This window comes from Nipponia nippon, unplaced genomic scaffold (assembly GCF_047370975.1).
Source record: "Nipponia nippon isolate SJK-2023a ecotype South Korea unplaced genomic scaffold, ASM4737097v1 scaffold_1, whole genome shotgun sequence".
Taxonomy (NCBI): Eukaryota; Metazoa; Chordata; class Aves; order Pelecaniformes; family Threskiornithidae; genus Nipponia; species Nipponia nippon.
The window spans coordinates 117,977,083-117,993,149 of NW_028262290.1; the positions used below are offsets into that span (position 1 = coordinate 117,977,083).

The 16,067-nt window shown below is 40.3% G+C and overlaps 1 protein-coding gene across 7 annotated transcripts in view; it reads right to left on the reverse strand.

Moving 5' to 3' along the window:
• TRAK1 (trafficking kinesin protein 1) overlaps positions 1–16,067 on the reverse strand; it is a 138,084-nt gene that overhangs the window by 73,510 nt on the left and 48,507 nt on the right. For all 7 annotated transcript variants that reach the window (XM_087769004.1, XM_087768975.1, XM_087768966.1 and 4 more), the window contains exon 3: positions 171–365. Coding sequence is in view for 5 of the 7 variants with exons in the window: in XM_087768966.1 (XP_087625092.1) it covers positions 171–365 (195 nt within the window). In the remaining 2 variants the exon portion in view is untranslated. The remainder of the gene's footprint in view (positions 1–170; positions 366–16,067) is intronic.

Below are 16,067 nucleotides of genomic sequence, written 5' to 3' on the forward strand. Positions count from 1 at the left end.
ATTTCCTTTGTTTTCTATCTACCACAAACTTGAAGACCAAAGCAATAAATCACAAACAGTTCTCTTGCTTTCCACAATTGTCACAGAATTGCACAGATACTCCAGAGAACGTAACAAAAATAGCACTATTTTATTTGCTCCTCAGTACCATTTCTGAATTTTTGACTTACGGAAGTATTTCAAGGTCTCTTCTATTTGCTCAGTTGTTAAGTCAATATTCACATCAGGGGAAATGAGAGGTGTATGAAGCCAGTCGTCGTGGTCATAACCATAGATTGTATCTGCTCTTAGCTTATAATGAGGCAGCTGCTCTTCCAGTAGACTGATGATTTCAACTTCAGGAAGATTGGTACTATTGCACACATCTGGTGAGAGAAAGAGGACAACCTCCGTTAGTTAGTTTAAACTGAGTACTATACATACAAACTAGCAAAGATGTCAGTTTGTTTTGGCATCAGCAAGATTTTTCCGCAGGTAGAAAACAGCTAGATACTAATCAGTTTAGAAGATACGACTAGCACAAATGATCCCAAAGTAGCATATTTCCTAGCAGAAAATACTAGGACATGCTCTTAGGGACAAAAAGCCCAACTGCTAGAAGCAAGGACTCATCTATTGAAGAATAAGATGGAGGTGAGGGGGGAATAAGGGAGCAAGTGAGCATTGACCAAGACAGGGTAGTTACAACCTGGATATGGAGAAAGGATTAGTACATACAGGAATTTACATTTTTGATGTTCTACTTGACAGATTACGTTTAGCTTGCAAACTTTACATATCTCCTTAACTTGGTCTTTGACCACAGTGCAGTACCATTATATTTTTTCCTTTTGCTGCTGGCAGATTTTTCTCAAGAAAAAGAAATCCAGGATTGCAATAGCAAACAGCATCGCAGTTCACACCTAAGATGCACTAGCAGAGTTGGCTGCAAGAACCTTTAGGGAACCTTTCGACACTATCTCGATCTCCATTCTGTGGTATCAGTCCCTCATGTTCACAAATATATCAAGTTTGCACATAGTTTTAAAAATGGATGCTGACAGGCATCAACAACTGCAAAAATGTTGCAATTAAAATTGGAGATTTAAATTTAGGACAAGAGGGAGCTGAGAAGTTTTAACACAGAAAATTCCCATTGAACATAAAAACTTTTTCACCATAAGGATGGCCAAACATGGAAATAGGGGCGCAGAGGGGCTGGGAAATCTCTCATTTTTTTTAAAGACTGACAACTCGACTAAACAAGGCCATAAGCACTCACTTTAAAAGACCTGCTTTGAGCAGGAGTCAGAACAGATGACCTCCAGAGGTATTTTCCAACCTATATTATTCTATAATGAAGAATTTTGTGTGTGTGTGTGAATACCCAAAACAGGCATGATCACTTTAAATATATACATTTTAATTACCATATAAAATTAACTACAATGTCTTGCTAAATAATTATTAAGAAAAAGAGCAATCCCTGGTATGTTTTCCGTAAATCTTAGTGTGTCAATCTGCATTCCCATTTCCATGCCAGGACAAAAAGAAAAGAACATCACAGCCCCCCACCACCACCCACACACAAAATGAGACAGAGCTATCTAAACCTATTTTGGAAGAACAAGCACTAAGGAAGGCTGCTCACATGCTGTGCAATGCAGGTCCATCTTTAACAAGTCCCATAACTCTTGCAACTGTTGCTAAAACTCACTCCACAGTAAATCGCGAAGATTGTCCAGGTCCCGAGGGCACCCATAGGACTTTAGGGCCCTGACCAGGCTCATCAGGGACCCCACCCAGCACCCTCTGCCCAGTGGCCCAGGAAGCCCATTTAAACCCAGGCCCCCTGCAGTGCTGTAAGGTAGCTCTGTGCCCAGCACTGTTCCCTGCTGATACTGACTCATTGCCTGGGCTTCCTGGATTGACTACAGACCCAGTCAGTACCTGGCATTTGTCTGATAATCACTGGAGATGCAATTTTACCCGTACTGCCAGCACCTTTGTCCGGCTCGGGAACGAAGGGACTGGGCTCTGTCAACAAGGACCCTGCCCTTCCCATCCTGTGGTCACACTCGGCTGCAACAGAACTGTAAGGCAGCCCTGCTCTTGCTGCTCCCAAAGACACCTATTTTCATAAGACAGAAACTCGTTATTGCAGGACTGATGCAAACCTGCAATTCCACTGCAAGCAAGTGGAATTAACCTGTCAGGGGAGGGAAGGAAGGGGGGAATGGCAAAGTAACACATACTTTTCTACAGACCACCAATTACCTCTTTTTTTATCTTTCTAATCCAGAAATTGCACTGTCATAAGCATCATCCCAAGCACTAAAGACAGCAAGAACGTTACTATTCTATCAGACAACAGGGCAGAGGATACAAAGATGAAGTCATACTGTTAAACTCCTGCCTATATCCTTTACAACATCCTGTTGATTAAAACTAAAATCCCCTTGGGGAAGTTGCATTATACCTTATGGTTCAAGGAGTCTGCTATTACCTATCAAGAGGTAGTTTCCTCTGCTTTCATCCAGGCTGTTCTGTTAACTGTTGTACATACGCAAGTGTTCTCTAAACCTCACTACAGAGATGGATGTGCAAAAGTTAGTAGGATTAGGTACCCACATGTGCAGCAATGCTATTTTTACGGAGCTCCGTGCAATGCAAGAGTCAGCCTGTACACATCATTTTAAGAGGTCCTTGCAGCCCTCTCAGAGGACTACTAACTTACACAGAGAAACAAGACCTGTTTCCCGCGTTTCCAAAGCTGAGAGCTAACGTGTAACTACAAACCTTTCTTCTTCCCTGGCTACCTTTTTAATTGCTGACAACATCCATCTTAGTGCCTGCAACCATCTGAGTTCACAAAAGCCAGCTGATCTTCTAAAAAACACCTGTTGATGTCAACTCAACATTCAAAGGTGCATGTGTGTGTACAGGCATACACAAAGATTTTTTTATATTTCTACATCTACATATCTCTAAATATGTAGATAGAGATACGTATCTTTGGATTACCTAATTGCTCTCACTGTCAAGAATATGGGATTGGGTTTTTTGTTGGGGTTGGTTTTTGGGGTTTTTTTTTGCTGAAATGTTGGTTTGCCTCTTGTGAAGAATGTAAGAGTCTACACAGCCTGACTGAAGCGGTGGTCTTGGGAATAAAAAAAAAAGTTTGAAACGTACAAACCTTTAGTGTTTTTCTGCTTTTAATTAGCATTTCAAAAGAAATGGACCGACTTTACAGATGAAAAGAGAAAGCTTCAGGCAAATAATTTTGTGCAGAGAAGTAAAATGGATTTCTGTCTCATAAAAAGTAGCAGAAAATGGAATGCATAAGTAGTTACCAATAAAAAATTTAGGAGGAAAAAATCCCCACAAAAAACCCAAAGCCCACACATGCACACACACAGAAGAAACTCATACAGATTTATTGTGGAAAAGAAATCCACTAGAACATGAAGGACAGACAGTAAATAAGTAGGAATTATAGTGGAATACAAGTCAACCAAGACAAGTTTTCTACTCTATCATATAACAAATCTTGAGTGTTTCTGAACAATTCAAAAGGCCTAACAACTGGAAAAGATATTAATGAGTAACTGGAAAGGCAACTTATTATGATGCTATTGTCATTAACTTCTATCGCGATTTTAAAATCTGTATACCAGTAGGAAATAGAGGCAGGCTCTGATGTAATTGCCTATTTAGAAAAACAGGACACCGTAATTACACTTGGGTATGACTAAACATTAGTTCACCATTTAAATCACAGCAATATTCTCAGTGCTGCAATTACGTGGACTTCCCCTTCACTTTTCCTCCCCTCCCTTTTCTGAGGTGCAGGCACTTGTTAAGAGAAGGTGCGCAGACTAACGCCATGTCCCATCCTGAAACACCAGTACATTTTGTGGAAGACCCTGACTGTGCTTCCAGATACTTTTATTAATATTTCTGATTAAACTGCAAAGTTAAATAAGTTCTCTACTCAGAATACCCGAGACATCATTTATGTTTTACGATTAAGTTAACTCAAGTCCAGCAGGCATAAAACTGTTGCACCTCCTCTTGTCCTAAATGGTACCTTCATTTTACTGAGTTAAATATAACACCATAAGCCTAAAACAATTAATTGATCATTGATAAAAATGATACAACAAAATACAGTTGAACTATATCCTCATAAGTTGTTCTGTTACAGATTTTGGGTTTTGTAGTCTAAGCAATTTTAAACTTGCAGTTTTCTGGACATCCTTGGCAAACAGAAACTTCTAGAAGCAAATTACAACAGCTTAAATAACTAAATGAATTATGAACTCATGATTCTTACTAAAGCGTGGGTCATTCCACGTTCTGCTTTTGAAAGAAAAGAGTTAAGAAAAGAGATTTTCTAAGACTCTTGCATACTGTAGAAGTCTGTAGTTTTCAGCACTTGGTAGAAATAATTAATATAAACAAAGAAAATTTGTTAATTCTTTTCCATATTATTTTTGCAAGTAATGCATTCCAGTGCTCTGCTATCTTCATAGCTTAAAAGTGGCATATGTACAAACACCCTCACCTCTTTTTGGTGCAAAATATATTCCTCCATGCCCTATTCCTCAGAAGAAAAAGAAGTTCCTCAGTCTGCTTTACAGGAGTTTTTGACATTATTCCTCTGTATGTTTTTTAAATGAGATGAAACCAAGTTCCTTCAGAGACTTTTTTTTTTCCCTCTGCTGATTTTTTTGCTTCAGTTTCTAATCTACTCTTTCAATAAAGATGCAAAACTGGACAGAACACTCCCATTGAGCTCTCTTCTGCATTTTTTTCTTCCTACTTCAGTATCTCTTTGGTAATTATTAATGGATTACTTATTAGTTTGTACCGTACCTTTTCATACATTTGCATTTGACTGACTGGCATATTTCCCCTTTTCTGAGCATCTTAAACTCCTCAATCACCTCCCTCCCAACTTAAGATAGCCACCAAACGTTCACTGGTTGTTTCAGCTTGTTTACATTTCCTTACACGAATTTTTATTAGACTTGCTATCTGGATACCTTTGACTATTTAATCTATTTCATCTGTTCCCTCTCTTCTAGCCAACTCCTCTATCCATTTAAAAAGCACAGTAAATTAACTTTTCTTTGTGGAGATTGAATTGAGGGTGGCTTTTTACTATTATTATCTGGGGAAGAAAGAAATATAATTTTTAGGGCAACCAAGAGAGGATAAGAGTACACTTGGTTATTTTGGGATGTACACTTACAGCCCTCCTCTGCTGACATGTGAACAAGGAGTTGATCAAACAGAAACTGGAGCGAGAGGTCTAAAACAACAGGAGCTGACTGCATCAAAGGGGCACAGCACCTCAAGGAGTGCCACTCCCCGTGTGCACATAACAGCGCACAGATCATAAGGCATTGAGCAGGCTGCTGTCACCCACTGCCACTTTTCATCCTGCACTCACGCAGCCACGCAATACATTAGGTCACTTCCCATACAGTGCTGAACATACGTTTAGCCGTCAGTGTTATTTGGATGGAGGAACTATGCCAGCACCTCATGACCAAGCAATTCAACCTCAACTCAACAACTAACTTCAACTCAAGCGAAGCTCAACATGAACGACACGTAGACAGATTTGAAGATCTCATTGCAAACAACATGGTCATCTAAAGCAGCTCACCAGTCAAACTCCATTCCCTACGAGGCATTTGGGTTTCACCTGTTTACAGCTATGACTGAATAGTCATACTTTACCGTAGAAATTAAACCTAGCTTGACTGATAAACAAGGAGCACCTACTCAATTTCAGCATCAACTTCACATAAAAAGTAGTGATAAATTCAGAGAAAATAACCTAAAATAAAAGGGGGGGGGGGGCAGCGCAACACGCAAAAAAATAACCCCAAAACATACACAAAACACATACACAGAGAAAACAAACTCTACAAATCTCAAGGCCTGGTATCTGCAGGAGTTTTTAGAAACACAATACAACACAGCTTATTGGTACAGTCATTGCATGGAACATAAAATATTTCGTTTTGGTCTGTCTGAATTCTGACCCAAACCATCCTCAATCTTTATGGTATTATTGGTTTGTTTTCAAACAGAGGCTCCCCTTTCAAGGTTACAAGGACTTCCAGGTCTCTATAGAACAGTAGATACTGCCACCTGGCGTTAAGAAGTGCTGTATTACCCGAACCCCTAAACCAGAATTGACATTTTGTCAGCCAGTTTCTCATTTATAGCCCATTGCTGTAAATGGAGCAAAACAACTTCTCATAAACCCAACCCTGACATAAATCATGCTAGGGTCAGGGTTGTGCTCAAGAAGGGACAGACCAGAACACACAAGTCAAGACAAGGAAGACTACAAGAAAACCACCCAGAGACTGCATCATTTCCAGAGCACCATGCCCCAGAGTTGTGGTCCTGATGGAGGTGAACACCTTGCAAACAGCTCAAAGCAGCTGTGCTACCCTGAAGTGCCTCCTCCAAAAAAAGGGAGCCAATTGCTCCGCAGAAGCGGTGTGTCCAGCAGGACAACTACACTCTAGGTGTGACCTTGGGGAAGTGCTGGGCTGCTTGGCAACTTCCAAAACACAAGCTTTGGTCATCAGGGTGTATCACCCACCCACCCTCAACATCTTCCAGGGGACTCCACTGCATCACCACCCAGCAGCTGGTAGTCAGCCCACAGCCAGAAAGAGACAATCTAAATACCCTCTCCTTTTAAAAAAAAAAATTTTTTTAAAAGGCCAAACAAGGAAAAAAAAGGCTTCTATAGTCACTTGCAGGCAAATTCTTTCATTTCCCACAACAGATTTAAAACTTCATACTTGTCACAAGCTTTTGAGGCAGTCAGGGAAAGGGAAGTAGATAAGAGCACAGGAAGAAAAATAAGATGACAGAAACAAGGAAACTCTCTGGACAAAGCAAGAAGACTTCTTAAGTCTAATATGGAGCCACCTATTCCTCTCCCTGATTTTCAGTCCTGTCCCATTTCCCCACACCACTATACTTCCCCTTGATACTTCTAGCTCGCTAAAATTTAAAATAGAGAAACTTAAAAACTCTTTGAAAATGGCTGGTCAATAAATAGCAAATTATTTTTTTTAAAAGCACACAATACCTGAAAAGGGTCGGTTCCGTGCTGGCTCCCTACTAGTTAAGTAAAAGGAAGGTTCTCTGCAGAACAGGGCTACCACGTGGAGGCTAAAGTCCAGCCACATGTAATGCACAAAATAAAAGTTCATCAACTTGAGGCTATCTCATACTAGATACTAGTGAATCTCAACTGCTGGTTTTGCTTCACATGATACATATACACACAGAGAGAACACAAACTGAAAGTCTGCGTCCCTTCTCAGAAGCCAAGGATCAGTAAGCACTTGGCAAATTTTGTATCCTTGTATGTAAAATGACATAAAATTCTATAGTACATGTAAGAAGAGAGCATTACATTTTCTACTATTTAAGTAGGAAGTTCCTTCTTTAAAATTCTTAGTGTATTCAGTATCCCCCCTATTTTTAAAAGGGTGAAGAAATACACAACTCCATAACGTGAAAAGTCATCCCGTTCCACAGGGCCAAGAAAATTCTGGAAAATCCTTCTGAGAAAAGTCACCTATCTAGCTCGACAACCAATGAAGAGGCCATGACTATGTTAGGATTATTCTTTCTCGGCAGACCACAAGCCTGAAGTCTAATCCTCTTCCAGGGATGGAAGCAAGAAAGATGGTCTTTCTCTAAATGCTTTTCCAGCAGATATTTCCTGGCTGCTTGAAGCAGCCCAATAGCCTCATTTTCCCAATACTTTCTGTCCATTTAGACGATCATGGAATGGAGTGAACTAGTCATTACCGTTGTGAGCAGATCTACATAAAAACTAAAAGCAAAAGGGTACATAGGAAACTTCAACCCTGCAATTAGGCTTCTAGCTAGTCTACTGAAGATGGAAACACAGCCTGTAGTCATCCATTATTTGAGCTCTATAGGCCCACACAGACACAGGCATTAATGATTAACTAGGGCCCAGAATTACAAGTATTTCTTGAACATTATTTAACAATTACTCTGCACATACACCTGTAACAGGCAGAACCCCAGAACTCACTACATTCCTATTCAATTTCAGTTCTAGGATGCCCAGAATGTGGCTAATTATTGAAGTCTTAGAAATGCTACTGCTGAACCCAACTGTACACACACGATACATATGTTCTAATATAAAATGTGTGATTAATTTCTAGGGCAAAGAAAATTACTTCTAATAAAAAGAAAATGCACTGTCCTCCCAACCCACTCACCTGCCCAAAGGGAAAGATGGCCTTAGCATCCTGCACATCAGAAGTCTCATTGCTGGCTGCAAAGTCAAACTGCTGGAAGAAAACCTCTTCAACAAGAAAGCTTTCTTGTTCCTTTAAAACTCAGACTCCTCAAAGAGCCATGGCAGCTTCTGTAACTTGACTGGCACAACAGGATTTTGGAATTGCAAGTTCTGCCACACCTTTAACCAAACCTATTTAAGCAGTGGTTCTTCTGCCTCTAAACATGGAAAATACTGCACAAAATCCAGTCTCTTCCATGGGAAAATAAAAGACCCCGTGCCAACCTCAGGTACTCCCCTTCTGGGCTGCCACAGCACGGCTTCAGCTGACCTGTAACTCAGTACCGCCCACAGCACCTTCTCCTTTGCACACATTGATCTCAACTGGACTTCCCACCAGGGAAAAGGCAGGTGACATTTATGGTAGCCAAGTGGGCAAACTCAATCATGGAAAAGGAATTCTGGATGGCAAGTCTAGCTTATGGAGAAGAATGAAGCACCCAAACAGGGATTCTCATCATCTTCTCTATATAATACAATGTGTCACTTCAGTTATCTGCCATTTCGTATTTTAATTCATATAAACATGCTCTTATAAGAGCAAGGATAGGAGTAGAAAGGAGAAAGACTTCAAGAGTTTGCTGCTCTTCCCCTCTCCCACCCTCTTTCCCCTAAACAAATCCAGCTGCATCACTGGAAAAAGTCCCTTCTCCCCAAAAGTTTTAAAGGATTTGTGCAAGGGTCAGGAAGCTGCAAAGAACATAATCACAATTCTTCCTTTGCTACCAAGGAGAATTGGTATGAAGGATCAGATCATTCAATATTATCCAAAAGAATAATGTTGTGCTGGAAAAATCATTACATTGACCAGGCTGCCAGCTGAACTGGAAGAAAAAATGCTGTTCTTTGAGTTCTGCCACACCAGGCACTGGCCAAGCCTGTCTGTGGAGTGGACAAGCCATAGAACTGTCTTCCCATATAGGTCACTGGGCTCAGCCTACATCTGCATTTTTGGGTATGGAAAGCACTAATATTTCCAGCATGTTACCTTCCTTGGTAGGAAATCCTACTTAAACTTGGCAGTTAAAAGCATACTGAAGAAGTAAGCTGGGAGAAAACTTGGCTTAGCCAAACACACTAAATAAAGACTGGGACAAAGCTGGGAATGTCGAAGCTAACAAAGATAAAACCCCTGGAAACTGCAGTTCCAATGCAATGAGCATCATTGTTTATTAGGTTAAAGTCTCCCTGCTTTGGTTTCATCCTACACACATTCCTTCTGGGTATAAAAAGGTGAGACAGATCTTGGCGATGAGAGGCCATTAAACTACTAGGTCCCTACTGTACATTATGCCATAAACTTAAATTAATTTTGCTTCGGTATGGAAATGTTTCTCCTTGTAGATAAATGCAGCCATATTCATGCTTTTATTTTTACATTAAACAGAAAATAAAAGGAAACTCCACCACCACGGCTATTCTTTTAGAGCAAGAACAAAAGCTATTCATGTATCAAATGCATGCTGGCAATGCTCTGTTCGGCAGCAGTAAGAATAAACACATTCATTAACCATTAAGATTTTCCAGCTGCCAAGACAGACTGAGAATGTCTCAAAAACCCATTGATAGATCACTGAGTACGGAAAACCCTGAAAAGCAATTGTCCTGCTTTTGCTTGTTGTTCAGCAAAGCTACAAAATGTGCCAGCCCCTAAACAATGGCTGTCAATGAAGCTTTAGAATCACAAGCAAAACATAAGAATTACTTCTTATGTAGCTTGCTCTTTAGAGATGTTGACTTTAAAGGGAAAATTTGTTGTTTCATGATGGACACATACACATACATTGAGGAAGAAAGGTAAAGCTGCACTCATTTAACATGTTATGAAGGTAAATTATAGAATAAAAGTATTTTCACATATTTAAATACACCCATAATCAAACATAGGTTTTTAGTCTTCCAGTACTATTCAAGTGCACCACAACAGGAAAACAAAAACCACAAAACGAAAATCCACCCCCAAAAAATCCACCAAGCACTTGCCTTCAGGAGTTCTTTCTCTGAAGAACAAACCCAGAACACTGATGAATACTTACTGCTTTTGCTCTTTCCTACCATGAATAAAGTGGACATTTATGAAAGACAAGTGCTTCCCAAAACAAGGGAAATCTAGAAAAAAAATTTTAAGAAAATGTCACACTGGACTTCAGTAATTGCCACAGTTGCTTTCACCGTGACCCTAGAATTGATGGTTTACACTAAAAACCATATACTCTTCCTAGTATGATATAAGTAACCAAGAGGGCTGGATAAGTGGCATAGCAGTAGCAGCATAAATCTGCTCAGGAGGAAAACAAACAAACAAACAAACAAACAACAACAAAAAACACAACCAAAAAACAAAACCAAAAAACCCCACCAAACAAAAAAAACCCCACAACATCAAAAACACAAAAAGATAATCCTTGAAAGAAAAAAAAAAAGTATGCCTGGGCTACAGACTAAGAGGTAGCATAACAACCTGTCACAGGAGAGGAATCAGGAAAAACACTAAATTATTGGCAAAGAGTAAGAGGTGGAAAACAACTGATGGGAAGCGGGGGCAGAAGGGAAGGAGAAGCTGTGTGAAGTTGATAGAGAATCCACCAAAAGCCAGCCAGAAAATTCAGGGGCAATGACACAGCAGGCATAGAGAATAAGATCATTTTGTTAGAGTATACTACACAGAACTACAGTCAGACTCAGAATAGTTCCAGTCATGCTGAGCTATCTCATTTTAATAGGACTAGCATTTCTGGCATGCTTTAGAAAAAGAAAGAGCGCTCAGAATTTAGCAATAGCTGCTTATAGGAAGCAGCAGGAAAGAAGAGCAAGAAGAGACCATAACTAGATCAAGCTTATGGGATGAGACCGGTGACAGCAATAGCAAAGTAAATGGACTGAGGTAAGAGCCCACGTTCTCCAAATTTTAAAGGAGAGATTACGCAAGCTGGGAGAGGACAAGGCTGGGGTGTGAAAATGATGAAGATTTTTCAAAATCATGAAGATGAAATCATACGGGAATGAAGAGCTGATATTCATCAAATCCTGCATAACTAGAAAAACAAATACTGGCAGAAACCAGTGGGAGATTGGTTTAAGTATCGCTGCAAACACCCAGTAAAATCCATGAACTTGCATGGTAACACAATCAGCAGATTTAGAAAGGTTGTAGCCAAAGTTCTTGTACCCTCTATATCCCTAGTACAACAGTTCTGCGTGATCGGGGTACTTATGCTGAGAATAAACCACTGAGAGAGGCTGCGCATCTGCTCCAGCCTCTGCTGCTGCTGGAGTCAGAAACACAGCCCTGAGCCAGCTGGTCCGACCCAGGAGAGCAGTTCTTACGTTCTTCCTTTGAGTTCCAGCTCCACCAAGCAGTATCTTACACCTCTTCTCTCATACCAACAAAACTAAGAAAAACATGGAAGTACCACCCCAAAACAGGAATTGAAAAAGAAAGAAGTGCTAGAGCAAGTTTATGTTGTGTAGGGAACAACCACTAAGAGAGAAAGGTAACCACAACAGAACTCAGAGAGGTTCAAATAGAGGGAAGCAATTCAAAGCTGCTGTTATTTTATCAATACTTCTGTAACCATTTCATGGTTAGAAAACCACCACCCAGCCTGTAACAGGTACCAAACACAACCAAAGCACCCTGTTCAGTATTCTTGGAATACCAAGCACGCAAGGTCTGGCGGTACCTCACGCACCCGAAACAGGACAGTCGCAGATACTGTATTTTCCCATCTCCCTCATAACAACAGCCAAACATTCTAGTAACAACCTGTATTATCAAAATCCTTAAGGAGTTATCTTGGGGCAGTCGTGCTTTGTCAGACTTGGAACAGAAAGAATAGAAATTCAGCCTTTCAAACAAAAACATGAACCTTTGGGTGGGGGGCGTGGGAGAACTGGACTGGAAATACTATAGGCCCTAGGCACACCCTTGAGAATGAAATGCCTACAGAAAAAATGGTCAGAATTACGCTGGTTATCTGTAGGATCAGTCCGTCATCTAAACTGGCTGACATTGCCATGAAGACTGGTAACATTTGATGGCAGAGAACAGAAGCTCTGTTTCATATGAGAACATAATTAAAGCCTGAATAAGAATAGAGGCAGGACGAAAATCCAGAGAAAGCTTTCTGCACTCAAATGTCTTTGTTGCTACGAGATTGTGTGAGGCTTGAAAGCAAGAAAAAGTCACTTTTTCTGGATGTCATGGCTACCCATCATTGCAGTCAGTGCAGTGAGGTAGAAGTTACACTACCTGCAAGGTCAAACAATACCAACTCTTCTGAGAGGTACCTTCCAGATGAGAGAAAAAAGGATTTCATGGTTTGACCCATGCAGTGATGTAACTTCATTTTTCAAAAATAAATAAATAAATAAATAAAAATTTAAAAAAATCTACTTGTGTTAATTACAAACAAAATAAGACACAGAACAGGTTATCACCACAAAGAATTTCCCAAGAACCCTCAGGAAATTGCTCAGAACACGACAGCAGAGAACACACTTCTACATGCATTTGGAAAGAGTAATGAGTATAATGAACACACGAATCATGCAAGCTAATGAAGGAGCTAGGCAGTTTAAATCACAGTCCATTCATTCTCTCCTTTTTCAGAGAAGGATGAAGGAAACCTACATGGCATATTAAGCAGTTAGCTCTTGAATTACAAAGTATATCATGCCAAAATCATTGCAAATAGCGAGTCTTCAGACATGAGAAAGCAGACCGAAAGTTAACTTACTGAAGATGGCTAATGATACTGTTATGCTTATTTTAAGGGAAACAAAGGAAAACAAAACAAAACTACCCACAAAAAAAAAAATCTGGCAGCCAGACATTTGTCACAAGATTAAATCTGTACTCCAGTGGTATTTCAGACTTCCATCCCCACCGTACTCTTCATTTCCAGAAGGACAGGATTTGTCTCACAGCAGCTGATGGACAAGGAAAAAAGGCAAATCGGACTAAGAGGCTTTTATAATTCACAAAGGTGGGACTATTGAGCAACTTAGTGATACTCTGCTTGATCATGTCAAGACGACAGCCCTTCCTGCTTTACAAAAAACAGGACGGGGGGTGTTAGAGAAGGAAGCTCCCAACCCCTGTTGCTGTTTCCATCAACACCTGACTGGAAGTATCCAGGTCTGTACTGCAATTACAGGAAAGGCACAGACATCTTTAAAAGCACTTCGATTCCCTTTCTAGCAAAAGGAACACTAGATGGTGCTACATCCGTATTCCCATCTTTATGCTCTCAGATGAATGGTAGCAGCAAGAAAAAGAAAAGTTCAAAGGAAAAACAACTGGGACAAGATAGGTGCCTCACACATGTAGCAGCAGCCTGCCACTTCCATGTCATACAGTGATACACTTCCATGTCATCCCACTGTCCACCAGCCTCAGGACTTGAGTCTCCTTCTGCCTATTTACCTGTAGGAGCTCCACAAGTGATAGCAGTAGAAACTCTGTCAGGCTACATTGAACTTTTCTCTTAAATCTTGCTAACAAAAACCAAAATGAAGCAATAATTAAAAAAAAAAAAAATCTACCACAGCAGCTACTGAATCCACTTTCAGGTTTAATACTATTAGTGTTTAGAAAATACGTGCTCCACCAGTAACATTTTTTTTATAACAACTCTTAAAACATCCACAAACAACTTATTTTTTAAAAATGGATCAATTGTCCTATTTCATTTGCCCTCCTATGCTCAAATTAGCACAGATTCAGAAGCATCTACTTGCACAGGTGTAACACTTCAGTTACAGCAACTACGAGATTTGGATTGCTTTACTATCAAATTCGGTGGGAAAGAAGTAGCCTTTTAGGGTGCTGCCCCCCACGCAGCGGTAACACCGGCTTAAGGAAACTTTTCCTTTCACTGGTTTTTGTCACCCAGGCCCACCCCTGCAGTGCTCATTCCCTCGGTTATGCCAACATAACTGCTTTTAGGCCACACAGTGGAAGAGATCAGATGTGTGACCTAGCTAAAAAAAGTAACCTTCATCTCCCCTCGGCCACAACAGCGGGGGAGGGCTTCTATCCAGACCAGTTGCCTAAAATACCTCCCGTTACTCTCCCACAGAAATCTGCTCAAGCACAATTCTGGGGTGGTTTGGGGACAGGAAGTGTTTAAGCCAACCCTGTATCCAAGAAAACAGGCTTAGCACAATCAGAATGTGCAATGCAGCCTCAGCTACACTACATCTGCTCTCAGGTCCCGGGGAGGAAAGACCGTGCTGCTGACAAAGTGCCTCTCTACTGCCAGCACACAGAATAGGGAGGGGAAAAAAACCAACAACAACAAACTCGGCAAGCAGCAAGAATTTAAAGTTCTTTGAGCACCAATGGCCTTCTTGAAAGTTAAATAGCAAAATGTGCACATCATACAATTTGTTCTTAGGCTTAAGTTGTATCAGGGTCAACTCCAACTACGTTACCATTAGCTGGTTACATTTCGGAAAGCATCACCACGCAGCACTGTGACTCAGCTTCCCAGTTTCTTCTTAACTGTGTTCAAGCCTTTATTTGCAAGAATTTTTGCAGATGACTTTTACAATAGGCTCTAGGTGTTAGTCTTACACTAAAAGAGAACAGATTACCCTGATTGCTGAATTTGAACATGCCTGCTCTGGGATGAGTTAAGGCTTGGCATCAGAAGAACAATTAGGGTATATGTAGACTTGATATGAGCAATTTCTTTCCCACTAAATAGTTTAAAGATGTAAATAGTGCTAACCTGTCAGCCAGACCTACACAAAGTCTTCATGTTAAAGCCTCTGACAATCCTTATTCCTCTGCAAGTATTTCTCTTTCTACTTGTTTCAAGAGTATATGCTGCATACCAGCATGTACTACTGATAAAGTAGAGGTTTTGCAGAGCAAGTATGAGACCAGTTTCTAACTCCCAGTCTATGCCCTTTGACACCTTCAAAAAGCACAGCAAAGAGCTGAAACTCAGAACAATCCATTTAAAAAGGAGAAAAAAAAAAAAAAAAAAACAAAAACAACAGCCAAAAAACCAAACAAAAACCCAAAACCAACCAACCAAAAAAACCACCACTACTTCTACTGCAAGTCTTACCATGTTGTCTCCAGGTCACAAACAGTACAAATTTGCTGCTGCAGAACAGCTAATTCATAAAAAAGTATTATGGGATCAATCAGTAAACCACACTTGGCTGACAACTAAGCAAGAAGATATTCAGAAACTACGTGAGGCTTGAAAGAGTGTGAGGTAACCCATAAATACAAGGGAGGAGGGATAAAGAGTTAGTTTCTGTTAACAAAACATTTATTTTATCTAGAAGCCTACCTGACTGAAAGTGACTTCAGTGTTAATCCTGCTGCTTGTCTTCTCAAGGGAATAGGGATGGACATGCAGAGCATCTTCTCCCCTTCTTTCTATTTTCTTTTTTCAGACTATCAACCCTCAGCAACTACATAGCAGTTGGGCTGAGCTAAGTTAAGGCATACTACAAAAGTATCTGTTGATGGTCATCATTAGCTAATTCTCTGACCTATAGACAATTCTAGAAATGGCTGGAAGTAACTCAGGATAAAGGTATCTGGCAGTCAATTAGAAGGGCTCCAGTCTTATTTTCTATTTTTCTCAGTCCTCTCATTTGTCTCTCGCAAAAACTCAGCTGACTCCTCAAACATTCCCAGAAGACCTTGGTCTGACAAGGTCACTTTAAGCTAAAA